Genomic DNA, 16348 nt, shown 5'->3' on the forward strand with positions numbered 1-16348 from the left:
GATGTTTGTTTTTTACCTCTTTTATGAACTTTCTTTCTGTAAGTCTTGGTAATTCTTCAATGTTCTTTCTTCTAATTGCTTTTGTTGCTGGTTTGTGGTCCATTTCATCCATTCTCATGGTTTCAACTACTAGCAATACACTGATGATGTCTAAATATTCCTTTCTAGCCCAGCTCTCTCCCTTGAGCTCTTGACCCATACCTGCCAATTCTTCCAACACTTCAATTTCAACCTTTCAAACTGAACTCACTCTCTGTCACTCCAAGCTAGCGACAATATTCTGTATATTATTATTTTGATTTTCACTGATTTATGTTTAATTGTACCATATGAAACTTTGAGTTTATTATTCTCATTATTTTTAAAAAATAATTTTATTTAAGCATAAAATACAGAAAAATTGATGAATCCTAAGTGTATAGGTTGATGAATTATCAGTAAATGAACATGAACTAGTCATCATCCAGGTGTAGAAGTAGAACATTCATCGGCCTCTCAAAGTTCTGTGTGCTTTTCTAATCACTAACTCCCTCTCCTCTTAATCTCACATCACAAATTAGTTTTGTCTGTTTTTCAATTTCATAAAAATGGCATCATAGAGTATATATTCTTTTGTGTCTGGCTTCTTTTGCTTAATATTATGTTAGTGAGATTTGCTCAAGTAATCTCTCTAACTGTGGGTTCATTCATTTTCATTTCTGTATAGGGGCCATTCTGTAAATATATCATCATTTATTTACCCATTTTATAACTGATTGCATTTGGGCTGTTATGAGTTTAGAGATATCATAGATGCTATTTGAACATTCCCGTACATACCTTTTGGCACATATACCTCTGAAAGCTTCTGTCCTTTGGTCCGTCATTTTTAATGCTTTAATTAATGACTCATCAGATCTATGAGTCACTCAAGTACATTAGACAGCAAAGTAAAAAATTCAAAAAGCTCTCAATATGTTGTAATAATTGGCCCAAACTAATGAAGTTAAATTTAACAGACATAAATGTAAAATTTTCCACTTTACTTCAACAACTGTATTATTGCATACAATATTATATGATATTGTCAGTTTAAATTGAAAAGGTCTAAATTATCCAAAAATATGGGACTGGTTAAGTAAATAATTTATCTTCTAAGTGAAATACTAAACCATGTAACTTAATTGAGAATTTTAGTTGTTCAAGCATAAGAAAAATACATGAGATTCATTACATAAAGACAGATGTATATATAGATTATGATAGAACTTAATCACACATATATGTGGGAAATTTTTTATAAAATGAAAAAAAAGTGGTAGGATGGTAAGATTAGAAATTAAGTTTTCTTTTAATGTCACCTTTCATATTTTTATGGTGCTATTTCAATGAAAACAGAATTATTTAAAAATTGTTGGACATGTATGGGACATGTCTGGGTAGAGGAAGGGAAACAGAAATGTGAAAGTTGGATACTTAAACTCTTTGAGCCCACTTGACAAGAACAATGCACTAATCTCATCCACCATGACATTGGAAAATCCCTGCCGGCTGGCACTGGGGAGGATGTAAAGGGGAGTGTGGGTGTGACATAGGAAGGTCTATGAACTATATCATGGAAAAAACGTGAGCATCGTGTTTGTGATAGAATTATTTTCTCATCCTAGCCAAAGCCAAACCAACCAACCAGCCAACCTCTCCATAGCATGAAGGTTGTGGGGCAGTAGAGAGGATGCAGAAGAGCAGCTTCGTAAGGGATGGAGGTCATGGGGCAGGGCAGACAGGACCGTGGCTCCTGCTGAAGCAGTATTGTACATGGGGAGAGTCTGTTGCCCAGCAGCGGTAAAGAAGGGCAGGCTGGACAGAGGGGTGTCCTGGCAGCAGAAGCTTCATGGCACTCTCTCTCCATCACTTGAGTTATCCTGTCAGTGATGCACCCCAAGATTGTTTCTGGGAGACTTTAGCCTTGCTGATTTGTAAACTGTAGACTGAATGTTTTCTATATATTTTCATTATAACTCTATTCCTTTCTTCAAGTTATGTCAATCAATAGAATCAAGACACCAGTTGCCCCATTTAGCAAAAAGTCACTTTAGCACTTGGTTTAAGATGGTGATCACCCTTAAACTGGTGACCTTCAGCCCTCTTTTAGAGGACTCGTTTGCTAAATAAGCCTACTCTTTATCTAACTGAATTAATTTCTGTCTCTGTCCATCGTGTCTGTATTATAATGACTCGTGTGTGTGTGTGTGTGTGTGTGTGTGTGTGTGAAATATAACAAACCTACAGAAAGCTTCTTTAAATAAGTATATGATTTGACAATTCATATAACAAACCCTTTGTAACCTATCTGTGTCAAGACAGAATATTCCTAACACTGCAGAAACCCTTCCTGATTGTAACCTCATCTTTCCCCTAAAGGAAAATATTCTCTTGTTCTTTATAGTATTACTTCCTTAATCTTCTTTATAGTTTTAGTCCAAAAATGTTTATTTTTTTTCTCATTGAAAAAAATTCATATAAATTCCAACATATAGTATGTTTTTTGTACTGTTTGGTTCTTTTCATTCTGTATTGTGTCTTTTAAGATTCATTTTCTTAGTGTCATGTAACTGTACTCCCCTCTCCATTTCTAGTGGTATGGTATTTCATAATATGGATACACCATAAATTTTTGTTATTTATTCTGCTCTCGATAGACGTTTAGGTTGTTTCTAATTTGAAGCTATTACTCAGTACTGTTATGAACATTCCTAAACATGTACACTAAAGCATATGCTTTATGGGGTGTATGACCTGGAGGACAAGTGTTTGGTCCTAAGTTATGCATCTCATATTTTACCCGATGATGTCAATCTGGTTTCTATGGTAATTGTGCCAGTTTATATTTTCACAGGCAGTGTATCACAGTTCTTGATGCTCTGGTCCTTGTGTCCTTGGTTTGATTCTCTAGTGAGAATATGGTGGATGACTGTGGTTTTAGTGTACATTCCCTGCTAACTATTGCAAGTGCAGGGGACACCTTTTTGTGATTATTGTTGTTTATCTTTTGTGGAGTGACTGTTCAAATTTTCCCTGTATTTTAAAATTGTTGGACATTTTTGTTTTCTTTTTGATTAGCAGGTTTGTAGGAATTCTCTGTATCTTCTGAGTATGAGTCCCTTGTTAGTTACCAAATGTTTCACTTTGAAACATGATTTTTCTTTCTCTTCAGGATACATTTCAGTGAACAGGAGTACTTAATTTTAGTTTGTCAACTTTTTCAAATTTTCTTTTATGACAAAGTGCTTTGGCTATCTTGTGAAATCTTCCCTGGCCCAGAACTCATAAATCTATTCTACTATATTATCTGATAGAAGTTTCTTTGATTTGTTTTTCCAGTTTAACCTATGATCTACCTGGAAGTAATTTTTACATTTTATGCTTTTTAATTTTTAATTGATACATAATAATTACTTATTTATAGAAGACAGTATGACATTTCAGTAGATGTATACAACATGTAATGATTGGATCAAAGTAATTATAATTAGCATTACACATCACCTCAAACATTTATTTTTTTTTGTATTGGGAAGATTCAAAATTCTATTTTAAAATATACAATGGTTGTCAAATATAGTTATCTTAATGGGCTATAGGACATTGGAAGTTATTCCTCCTATCCAACTATACCCCTGTGCCTATTAACCATCTATCTCACCCCAACTTTCCCAGAGTCTCTTACTTCCACTCCCTACTCCCTTACTTCTATGAGGTCAAATTTTTAGCTTCCACCTGTAAATAAGAACATGTGGTAATTGGCTTTCTGTGCCTGAGTTATTTCTCTTAACCTAATGTCCTCCAGGCTCATACATGCTGTCTCAAATGTCAGAATTTCATTCTTTTTTTATGACCAAATCAGATTCCATTGTGTATAGATACCACATTCTCTTTATCCATTCATCAGTTGATGGAAATGACCTCAATTTCCATCAGCCTAATCAAGGTGGCAGGTCTCTGAAATTCCTGGACAGAGAAGTGACCTACCAGATCTTTAAAATATCAAAAAGAATTTATATATGTAATACAAGATATACATTTGGTACTTGTATACACACATACAAACAGCCATGGCTATTTATCAAGAGCAGAAAGATATACGATCGTAAAGGTGACTATGTTTTTGAGAGAAGGCATGAAACAAGAAATCTGAAGGAATGGTGGTAACAGAGAAGTCAGGGGTCTACTAGTTGGTAGGTGAAGCCTACAGCTATTATTTTTCCTGTAGTGAACAAAATTCTTCTAGAAGCCTTGCAAGGATATGTACTTCATGAGCTCAGGGCCTTGTCTATCTTGTTCATCATTCTATATTCTCCAAATTTAACCCAGTGCCTAGCACAGTAGAAACATCCCATTAATATCAGTTGAATGAATGAATAAATGAATGAAATGCTCCTAATATCATGATTCAAATGGGAGCTATCATCTTTTCATAGACCATCTGCACAGCCTTAATGATAACTTTTGCTACTCGCTTCCAATGTGTGAGCCAAGATGCTAAATGATTTACATTTATCATCTCATTTATTTCTTGCAACCACTTTGCAAGGTAGGAACAATTCTCTCTTTTTTTTCCCCTTACTTTTAAAAATTTTTTAAAAATTTTGATTCGTTGCACACAAATGGGGTACAGGAACCATTCTTACTCACATTTTATAGATGAGGAAAACAAAGGTGCGGAAGAGTTGAGCAATATAGCACAAGCTAGTCAGTGCCTGCTTGATGACATAGTGGTTGATCTAAGTCAGGTCTCCTGACCCTCGAAGTTCAACCAGTAATGGCAATAGCTAATGATTATTAATTGTTTACCTTGTGGCAGGTACTATATAAAATTCTTTACATGTTTTATCTCATTTAACCATGATATAAACTGTATCAGTAGATACCATTTTTATCACCATTCTATAAATAAGGAAATTGAGGCAAGCCCTTAAGCAACTTGTCCCAGATCATCCAGAAGGTAGGCAGAGTATTCAATATTGGAACTTAAGAGGTTTGACTTTGCGGGCCATACTTTCACCCACCATTCTATCATCCTTCCCTAAGGTCCTATACTGCTTGTTTCAGAAAGAAATGTCTCAAACAAGCAAGTCCAATCAGAACCCTTCTATGGGACTCTGAACTTGATACTGTTCCTTTCTGGTGGGGATGATGTGAGGCTATGACCCTCCACAGCCCAGCAGATACCATCTCTAGTAGAAAGCAAGGCTGTTTGACAGAGAAACCAAGAGATAAGGTGAGAAGTTTGGGCCCCTTCAGTCACCCACTAACTCTTCCTTTTGTTAGATGAGCTTTCCAACAATGACCACCCCCTTTTATTCTGCCGCCAGTTGGAGCAGCGTTCTTGTCGCGAGCAACCAGAGAAGTCTTAGCTGATATGGAAGGCTGTGGCGCTCTCCAAAATGTGCCAACATTTATGAAAAAGCATCAAAGCACTTTGGAGTTTAACACAAACTATATTTCTTGACTTTCTATTTGATGTATGAATGAGGATGATGACTTTGATAAAAGTGCCTTCCGTGGGTTTATAAATGAGTAATAAGTTGGATTTTGTTTTGTCAAACACTGTAACATCTTGCGTTCATCCTTCCAGTGAAGCAGATGGCCTGATACATACTTTCCTAAATTAAGATTTTTTTCAACCTGCTCATTTAATATGTCAAAATGCAGATCCTTTGCAATTGATAGCTTTTCTGGGGAAAATGGTCATGAGTTCTGGACTCCCACAAATAGATTTTTAAGGAGCATTTCTTCATTGGGTTTTGAGACTTTCTTTATAGCTCTCTGAGTCTCACGTGCCTTATCTACAAAATGGTGGGACTGAACTTCAAGGAACCTGTATGGCTTTTAGGGTCCTTTTCAACTCTAAGCTTTATAATTAAAATTAAGTTAAATGTCACCTCAAAAGGAATTTGTGGTCATTTGCTTTCTTGGGTCTGATGTTGACACGCCTCATTTCAAATGTGAGCTTTCTTTTTTTGTTCAACTCTTCAGTATCTAGTGTCACATTTCCCCCAAAGTCTTCTGCAAGATGGCTAACTCTTGGGAGGCTTCTCAGAAAAGGCTTCATTCATTGATCAAAAACTGTAGGCTCTAGCTCCCAAGGGGGATTCACAGGGCACATTAGAAATTTCAATGCCCTGAGCGATTTTTCAGTTAAAAACAAAAACAAAAACAAAAAAACCTTTGTAACTTACATTACCCTAAAAATTTCCAAATTTATTTGGTCACAACCCTTTCTGCAAAAACATTGGTAACTCAATGGGAACTGTTGGTTTAATACTCCCTTCACTATACAGTAGGATAGATGTCATAATTGCCTTTAGTGTGAGGATGTTTAAAATGTCATGATGCTATTTTTACCTCACTTCCTGAGTATTGCTTTTTTAAAAAAAATTTATTGAAAAGTGACTGTTAGGTGATTATGATTTGATTCTATGACTAGGTACCATCATATTCATCCCTTCCCTGAACTCTAAACAGCTATAAAGATTCCTTTTGGTTGGCCAGAAGAGGGAAGCAGAGGACCTGAGATGGCATTTGAAACCCCTATAAGTGACTTGGGAATAATCCTAAAATAAGGCAATAAGTCTATGCCTTGGAAAGACCATTTTTTCAAGCAGAGTAATCCATTCACATTTCAACTTGAGTTTCCATTGTTAGAAGCCATCACCTCAACCATTATGGATTTCCCAGAATTTCCATAAGAAACAGGTTTCCTTAAAGTTGGGGAGCACCAGGAGATTTATCAGAAAGGGATTGATGGAGGCATCAGTAATCAGAGGCAAGGCCAGGAAAGGAGAAGAACTTTCCTGGAGTGCGCAGCAACAACTTCCAAGACCTGGGGTCTTCTGGTTGCACCTTTTGATTGTCGTGAGCAGCCACCGCTCAGGTGGACTCAGAGCAGAGTGTTCATCCACCAAGGCATTAACCATACAAATGGCCTTAAGAACGACAGATTATTATCACCCATGTTGCTTGTTTTGAGTGACATGATATTTCTGGGGATAATAATAGGTTTGGATCCAAGGTTCTGAATGCTGAATCCTGTTTTGCCAGAGTTATGCCCTTGCCCATGGGGTCTACCAGGGTGATATCAAGTTCATAGGATAGGGCCAGGAAAAGGTATGTATTATGATGTTTTGGCCCTGAACTACTCTAGGCCATTGAGAAGCTGGGGATTAGTTATGGAAGGATTCTTTATGTCTTACCTAAAAGCAAAATTAAACATCAAGCCTAAGTGCCCTTCTTAGCACTTTCCCCCTAAGTTTATAACTTTCTCAGGCTTCTATATTTTAACTTTTCAATAGCAAAAAGTGATGAACCCAAGGAAAAGCATGCCAGTGGAGGCAAAATGAGTTTCTCTTTAAAATTTGGAGTAGAGGTGATGGAAGCAACTTCTCAGCACATCAGAGGTACTAAAGAGAAATTCCCAAGACATGAATTCCCAAGAAAATGATGCGGCCAATAAAATATCCATGAACTTGCCTCATCCTCATTACCCTTTGACTACTCTTCCTTGGGTGTGTGGGTGGGAATTAATGAGGGAGAGAGGATGAGGCAAAGAAAATGGAGTGAAGAACGTGGAAGAAGTCATCTTCTTACTCCTCTTTCTTTCTCCTCCCACTGGCTTCCTCCTCTCCCTCTTTATACTCTAATACCACCTGTCAAAAGCCCCTTCACATAAACTTCAGGGGCACTGTGTTGAAGCACCAGCACCCATGGGTCCTGCTGCATTTTCTACTTCCCATCTCTTGTGGTTCCATGGGGAGGAGAGAAGGGTTCGATTGTTACTTAATGGTGTGGCCTTCCCTCTTTGGCAGCTTCCCCATTTCAAGTGTCGTATCATGCCATTAGATTTCCAGGGGAGTTCTGTGAAAGGCAAGGAACAGCAGCAAATGAGAATCAATGAAGGATACTGTTCGTGGCTGAGCTAAGATCCTGATACCTGCTAAAAGATGGGCTTGAGCACATGGCTTGAGCCTCAGTGTCTCCCTGGATTTTTTATTTGTCTTCAAATTGAAATGTTAGTCATATTGGTTGATAGGGAGATCCAGGCCCTATCAACCAATATGCCAGACCATAGCATATGGTCATTTACCCTCTGGCACCATGTGGAGTAAGAAATCCTATGTCCCTTCTTACTTCCCTGTGGCAAGAAGCAGAAAATGCAGGACAGCAGGGCTCATACATTTCAACACAGTGCCCACACAGACTAAAATAGGGCCCAACTCAAAACCTTGGACTGAGACCAACCTGTTTACCGACTTTCTTCCCTTGAATAGGGGTGGGGGGCGAGTAGGGAGAGGTATGGAGGTTGTGAAGAGAGAAGGAATTTCCTTTGTATATAGAGAAAACATTTCCCATACAGTTCTTAATATCTGAAAATAAGTCTTTATAAATTTTTGACTCCTAGGAAGGAAATCAACATTTCCTGAATGTCTATTATGATTTAGATTGTATGAGGCAAGTTTCCTCAGAGTGTCAGGTTTTAGTTCTAAGTAACAAGAGCAGTTCTGACCTACTTAAAGTAGAATAGAATTTATTCAAGAAATATCAGACAATTAAGAGAATTAGCTTATCGAAATGGGTAATCAAATTTATATATGATGTAGACAAAATCAATTCCAGAAATCAAATGATCCCATCTTTGACTAGGGTAAAACTGCTCAAGTTGGTTCATGAGCCCACTGAAATGCTAACTTTGGAACACTTCTTTTTATCTGGGACAAGATACCCTCTGCTCAACTTGTACATTTTCCTTCTCAGCTTAGAATTGGACAGTTTTCAAAGGAGCTCCCATTCATTTGGGGAAAAAAATGATATTCAGAGACTATAATCTGGGCCCTAGTGGTCTCATTCTTACTGGATTGGTCTTTTTTTTCTAAGCCTCATTAATGGATAAATGCAGTATATATTTATTTTATACATATCATATCATAGATAATACACCATGACCTTGTATTGATTGATATCCCTCAAAGCCATGTGTTACAGACTTGACCCAAAGGGAGGCACTATTGGGAAGTGGCAGAACCTTCAGGACTGGGGCCTAACTGGGGGTACTGAGGTCATGGAGGGTATGCCCTGAATCCAAGCCCTTTCCTCTTCCTCTTTGATCCCCAGCTTGGGATGTGAGCAGCTTTGTCCTGCCATGTGATCCCCACTATCTAGCCCCATTGCCAGCTAGCATACCTAGCAGAGGTTCAAAGCCATAAGTCTGCCTGATCATAGACTAGAACCTTCAATACTGTGAGCTCAAGTAAACCTTGGTATTTATCTCAGGTATTTAGTTATAGTGATGAAAAGTTGACTAACATAATAGTTTCTATACAGATTCAGGAGTATATGGTTTTTACTCAGTCTTATTAATCTTTCATCTATATTTTCTTTCTCCCATATCAAAAATTTCAATTTTCAGTGGAACTGTTATAGACTGAAATGTGTTCCCTCAGAATTCATTTAGTGATACTTTAACTCCTATGTGGTTATATTTGAAGACCTTTAGGGAGGTAATTAAAGTCTAAATAAGGTCATAAGAGTAAAACCTTAATCTGATAGGACTGGTGTCCTAATAAGAATTGAAAGAGATCGAAGAGTTTTTTCCCTCTTTCTCTTTGGCAGTGTATATAGAGGAAAGGCCATCTGAGAACACATGTACAAGCCAGGAAGAGAGAACTTACCAGAAACCAACTGCGATGGCATCTTTATCTTGGACTTCTAGCCTCAGAAATGTAAGAATTTAAATTTTTGTTGTTTAGGTTACCCAGTTAGTAGTATTTTGTTATGGCAGTTGTAATAGACTAATGTATTACCATAATTATGTATATGCTTTAGCCTATACACACACACACACACACACACATAATAATATCATTGCCATCATCAACAATATGATTACTGTAAATAGTTAAAATATTTTTGCAATTTTTTTTTTTCGTTTTTAGAGTATATACCACCAGAGATACAGAATCATTACCTTGTTTAAAAGTCCCTTTTACTAGTCCCTTTACATGTGGTTATGCCACCATTTAGATACAAATTAGGATTATTTTCTTTAGCTTCTACTTTTAGCGATTGCTTTTTTTAAACTTTAAATTGGTTTCCTAATTATGTAAAATATTACATGATTCTAAAGTCAAATCTACAAGACATGCTTTACTCATCAAATGCTGAATTAGCATCCCTATATCCAACTACAACTCTGTTTTCCCAGAAGGTTTAGAATATATTTAGGTACCTATATAACAACCTCTGTCACAGTGATCATTTGTATTTCCTCTCTGCTTAGTTTTAATTTTTCTTTTTTTTTCATTTGTGTTCAATCATTTATCATAATGTGTTTAATGTTAGATTTATTTATCTTTTATCTTGCAGAAGACAGTGTGTTTGTTGAACACAAGGATTTACATTTTTATCATTTCTGAATAATTCTCATTAACTTTCCCTTAAATTTTTTTTGGTTCTTTTTAGTTATACATGACAATAGCATTTATTTTGACATAATTATAAAAGCATGGAATATCCTTTGTGAAAATTAAGTCCCAAGTACCGCTCCCTTCCTCCCATTCCTGTTTCCCTTCCCTCTATTCTACTGATCTTTCTGGTATTTACTTATAGTTATTTTTTAAATTAGTGTCTTGAGGATACACATGATAATGAGATGCACTGTGAAATATTCATATATGTACATAGGAAAGTTTGGTCAAATTCATTCCACTGTTTTTCTATCCCATCCCTCCTCTGTTGTCTACTCCACTGATCTTTCCTCTGTTCTTCTTCTTCTTTTTTTTTCTTGTTTTTATTCCCCACACCTTATTTTGGATTAGCTTCCACATATCAGAGAAAACATTTGACCTTTGACTTTTGGGGACTGGATTATTTCACTTAGTATGATATTCTCCAGCTTAATGCATTTACCAGTAAATTCCATAAAGTCATTCTTCTTTATGGTGGACGAATACTCCCTTGTGTATATATACCACATTTTCTTTATCCATTTATCTGTTCAAAGGAACTAGGTTGACTCCATAGCTTGGCTACTGTGAATTGAGCTGCTATAAACGTTGATGTGACTGCATCACTGTAGTATGCTGATTTTAAATCTTTTGAATATATACCGAGGAGTGAGGTAACTGGGTCAAATGGTTGTTCTATTCCTAACTTTTTGTCTCCTCAAATATTTCTTTTCTCTCATTTCTTTTAACCTTTCCTTTTGGAACTACAACTAATTGCTCTTCCTTAATCTATCCTTTCTGACTCTTAACTTGCTTTTTTTATATTTATTATCTCTTTATCCCTTTGTGTTACACTCTGATTTATTTCCTTAGATTTACCTTCTGGTAAAATAATCCGTTCTTCAATTGTGTTTATATCTGATACTTAATTTTTCCTTTGAATTTTAATTCAAATTGCTAGATTTTTCTTTCATAAAAGATTTTTTAAAACATCTATCTTTTCACTTTATTTTAAAAGTACATATTAAGTAGTCTCTTCAGATTGTGCTCATGTCTAAAATTTGCAAAGCTGCTTTCTAGTACTTGTTGAGTCTATTGATTTTCCTAAATAGTGGTTGGTTTTGTAACATAAAAATTCATGTAAGCTGATCTTCAATGGGGATATTTCCCCCTTCAGATTTTCTTTGTTCTGTCAAAGATTGGCAAGATTTTTTTTTTTGGTAAAGGGTTAGGGTAAGTGAATATTTTAGGATTTACAGACTATATATATATGGTTTCTATGTTCTCTCCTCTTCCACTTCTTCCTTTCATTAAAACAAACAAACAAAAAATTGTAAAAGCAAATTAAATTAAATTAAATTAAATTAAAAAAAAACCTTAAAAAATGTCAAAACCATTCTTAAAATCCAACTCATACAAAAACAAGCCATAGGCAGTGTTTGGCCCATGGGCCTTACCCTGCTGACCCCTGCTCTGGATGTTGGAATGTACACCTGCATCTGCTGAGCGTCAGGGATTTTTCTGACCTCAGACCAGTTTTACAGCAATTTCTTGTCTTGGGGATGTCTACATCACCTGCGTAGAGTGCATTTGGGTTCCACACTCATACAAAGCATAGAGCCAACTTTTCTTAAGGAAGAATTTTTCCTTTGATCAGAGTCCTCAGCAGATAGAAATTTTCCTACCACTTTCCTGAGCCAGGGGACAAGTTTTTGTGCACCTAGTTCATGGGAGCATCCTTCAAATCCAAATTTCATGAGTGATCTTAGTCATAGTCTCCCATTTTATACAGGCCCCAAACTATATATATATATCTTATCTCCTAATGAACAAAAATATTGGCCAGTAGAGCCAATGTCTAGATCTCATATCCTCACCCCAAGGCCTTAGTTATCAGTACAGAAGCTTCCAATTCTGGCTTTAAGTTCTTGCATTGTTTATCTATTACTGTTTTTATTTTTTAATTTATTTTTGGAGACCAGCTATTATTTTCATTGTAGGTATTATATGTCTTCTATCTTTTACTTGTTGAAACATAAGGGTCCAAATTAGTTTATTTATTTATTTATTTATTTATTTATTTATTTATTTATTTATTTTATTTATTTTTTTACATTTACATAGGGTAATGATGTTTCTTTTTTTTCCCTTCCCCCCCACCCCTCCCACCCTTTTCCCTTTATACAGTCCTTCTTTCCTTCATTCTTACCGCTCTCCTTAGCCTAACTCTAAACCTAACCCTAAACCTAATGCTAACCCCTCCCACCCCCATTATATGTCCTCATCCGCTTATCAGCGAGATCATTCGTCCTTTAGTTTTTTGAGATTGGCTTATCTCACTTAGCATGATATTCTCCAATTTCGACCATTTGCCTACAAATGCCATAATTTTATCATTCTTCATTGCGGAGTAATATTCCATTGTATAAATATGCCACAGTTTCTTTATCCATTCATCAACTGAAGGGCATCTAGGTTGGTTCCACAATCTGGCTATGGTGAATTGAGCAGCTATGAACATTGATGTGGCTGTATCTCTGTAGTATGCTGATTTTAAGTCCTTTGGGTATAGACCAAGGAGTGGGATAGCTGGGTCCAAATTAGTTTTTTCTTCTAAGCTGCCAGAGTAACTCTTAATCAGAAAAAGTGTTGATGATTATTATTATGATTTGCAATTTTGTGTAATGAACCTGGATCTTTGTGTGTGTTAGACAAACACACTACCATTGAACTGTACTCCCAGTCCAAAGGTGTAGAATCTTTTTGGTTTTTGTTTGGGGGCACTGGGATTTAATCCAGGAGTTTGTTCATGCTAGATAAGTGCTCAACCACTGAGCCATATTCCCCCTCTTCTGAGACAGGGTCTCACTAAGTTGCCCAGGCTGGCCTGACTTGCTGTCTTCCTGTCTCAGCCTCCAAATCCTAGGGAGAGCCTCACACCTGTTAAGCAGTTGCATCATATTAAAAGACTTCACTTATCCATCGTGATTACAAGGTAGGTACTACCTGCTGGGGGGGGAAATGATATGACACATTATATTAATATTTTTTTCAAATCCTGTTATTTTAGCATATCTGGAATGAAAGTTTCTTGATTGTGAAGCATGAGTCATTTATTTAAAAAAATTTTTTTGTTTGTTCTTTTTAGTAGACATGACAGTAGAGTACATTTTGACCTATCATACATACCTGGAGCATAACTTCCCATTCTTGTGGTTGTACATGATGTAGAGTTACTCTGGTCATGTATTAATATATAAAAATAGGAAAGTTATGTCTGATTCATTCTACTGACCTCCCACCCCATTGTGAGTAAGTATCCACATATCAGAAAGAACATTTGGCCTTTGGTTTTTCACTTAGCATGATGGCCTCTAGTTCCATCCATTTAACAGCAAATAATGTGATTTCATTTTTCCTTATGACGGAGTAATATTCCATTGTGTATATGTATCACAAATTCTTTATTCATTCATCTATTGAAGGCACCTGGGTTTGTTCCGTAGCTTAGCTATTGTGAATTAAGCTGCTGTGAACATTGATGTGACCATGTCACTAGAGTATGCTGATTTTAAGTTCTTTGGGTATAGGCCAAGGAGTGAGATAACTGAGTCAAATGGTGGTTCCATTCCAAGTTTCCTGAGGAATCCATACTGTTTTCCAGAGTGGTTGCACCAATTTGAAGTTCCACCAGTAATGTATGAATGTACCTTTTTCCTTGCCAACATTTATTGTTTACTTATATTCTTGATAATTGCCATTCTGAGATTTCATCTCAGTATAGTTTTAATTTGTATTTCTCTAATTGCTAGTGATGTTGAGCATTTTTTCATATATTTATTGACCATTCATATTTCTTCTTCTGTGAAGTGTCTATTCAGTTCCTTTGCCCATTTATTGATTGGGTTACTCATTTTTTGGTGTTAATTTTTTTGAGTTCTTTATATATCCTGGAGATTAATGCTGTATCTGGGATGCAGGTGGCAAAGATTTTCTCCCATTCTGCTGGTTCTCTCTTCATGTTCTTGATTGTTTCCTTTGCTGTGAAGTTTTTTAGTTTGATACAATGCCATTGATTGATTCTTTATTTTTATTGTAAACAAATGGGGTATATGTTGTTTCTCTGTACATGACGTAAAGGCATACCATTTGTGTAATCATAAATTTACATAGGGTAATGTTGTTTGATTCATTCTGTTATTTTTTCCCTTCCCCCCACCCCTCCCACCCCTCTTTTCCCTCTATACAGTCCTTCCTTCCTCCATTCTTGCCCCCCTCCGTAACCCTAACTCTAACCCTAACACTAACCCCTCCCACCCCCCATTATGTGTCATCATCCACTTATTAGCGAGATCATTCGTCCTTTGGTTTTTTGAGATTGGCTTATCTCACTTAGCATGATATTCTCCAATTTCATCCATTTGCCTGCAAATGCCATAATTTTATCATTCTTTATGGCTGAGTAATATTCCATTTTATATATATACCACAGTTTCTTTGTCCATTCATCAATTGAAGGACATCTAGGTTGGTTCCACAATCTGGCTATTGTGAACTGAGCAGCTATGAACATTGATGTGGCTGTATCTCTGTAATATGCTGATTTTAAGTCCTTCGGGTATAGGCCAAGGAGTGGGATAGCTGGGTCAAATGGTGGTTCCATTCCAAGTTTTCTAAGGAGTCTCCACACTGCTTTCCAGAGTGGCTGCACTAATTTGCAGCCCCACCAGCAATGTAAGAGTGTACCTTTCTCCCCACATCCTCGCCAACACCTGTTGTTGCTTGTATTCTTGATAATCGTCATTCTAATTGGGGTGAGATGGAATCTTAGGGTGGTTTTGATTTGCATTTCTCTTATTACTAGAGATGTTGAACATTTTTCCATATGTTTGTTGATTGCTTGTAGATCTTATTCTGTGAAGTGTCTATTCATTTCCTTAGCCCATTTGTCGATTGGATTATTTGCATTCTTCGTGTAGAGTTTTTTGAGTTCTTTATAGATTCTGGAGATTAGTGCTCTATCTGAAGTATGATTGGCAAAGATTTTCTCCCACTCTGTAGGCTCTTTCTTCGCATCGCTGATAGTTTCCTTTGCTGAGAGAAAGCTTTTTAGTTTGAATCTATCCCAGTTATTAATTCTTGCTTTTATTTCTTGTGCAATGGGAGTCCTGTTGAGGAAGTCTGGTCCTAAGCTGACATGTTGAAGCTCTGGACCTACTTTTTCTTCTATAAGATGCAAGGTCTCTGGTCTGATTCCGAGATCCTTAATCCATTTTGAGTTTAGTTTCGTGAATGGTGAGAGATATGGGTTTAGTTTCATTCTGTTGCATATGGATTTCCAATTCTCCCAGCACCATTTGTTGAAGAGGCTATCTTTTCTCCATTGCATATTTTTGGCCCCTTTGTCTAGTATGAGAAAATTGTATTTATTTGGGTTTGTGTCCGTGTCCTCTATTGTGTACCATTGATCCACCTTTCTATTTTGGTACCAATACCATGCCATTTTTGTTACTATTGCTTTGTAGTAGAGTTGAAGATCTGGTATTGTGATACCCCCTGCTTCACTCTTTCTGCCAAGGATTGCTTTAGCTATTCTGGGTTTTTTATTCTTCCAGATGAATATCATAATTTTTTGCTCTATTTCTGTAAGGTACATCATTGGGATTTTAATTGGAATTGCATTGAATCTGTATAGAACTTTTGGTAGTATGGCCATTTTGGCAATATTAATTCTTCCTATCCAAGAACATGGGAGATCTTTCCATCTTCTGAGGTTTTCTTTAATTTCTTTCTTTAGTGTTCTGTAGTTCTCATCGTAGAGGTCTTTCACCTCTTTTGTGAGATTGATTCCCAAGTATTTTATTTTTTTC

At 36.5% G+C, this 16348-nt stretch overlaps 1 protein-coding gene across 2 annotated transcripts in view; it reads left to right on the forward strand.

Annotated features, from left to right (window-relative positions):
* Vtcn1 (V-set domain containing T cell activation inhibitor 1) overlaps positions 1-16348 on the forward strand; it is a 185525-nt gene that overhangs the window by 44435 nt on the left and 124742 nt on the right. For both annotated transcript variants that reach the window (XM_047559828.1, XM_047559824.1), the window contains exons 2-3: positions 9646-9755; positions 13391-13473. In XM_047559828.1, coding sequence (XP_047415784.1) covers positions 9720-9755; positions 13391-13473 — 119 coding nt within the window. In that variant the 5' untranslated portion in view covers positions 9646-9719. The remainder of the gene's footprint in view (positions 1-9645; positions 9756-13390; positions 13474-16348) is intronic.

This window comes from Sciurus carolinensis, chromosome 1 (assembly GCF_902686445.1).
Source record: "Sciurus carolinensis chromosome 1, mSciCar1.2, whole genome shotgun sequence".
Taxonomy (NCBI): domain Eukaryota; kingdom Metazoa; phylum Chordata; class Mammalia; order Rodentia; family Sciuridae; genus Sciurus; species Sciurus carolinensis.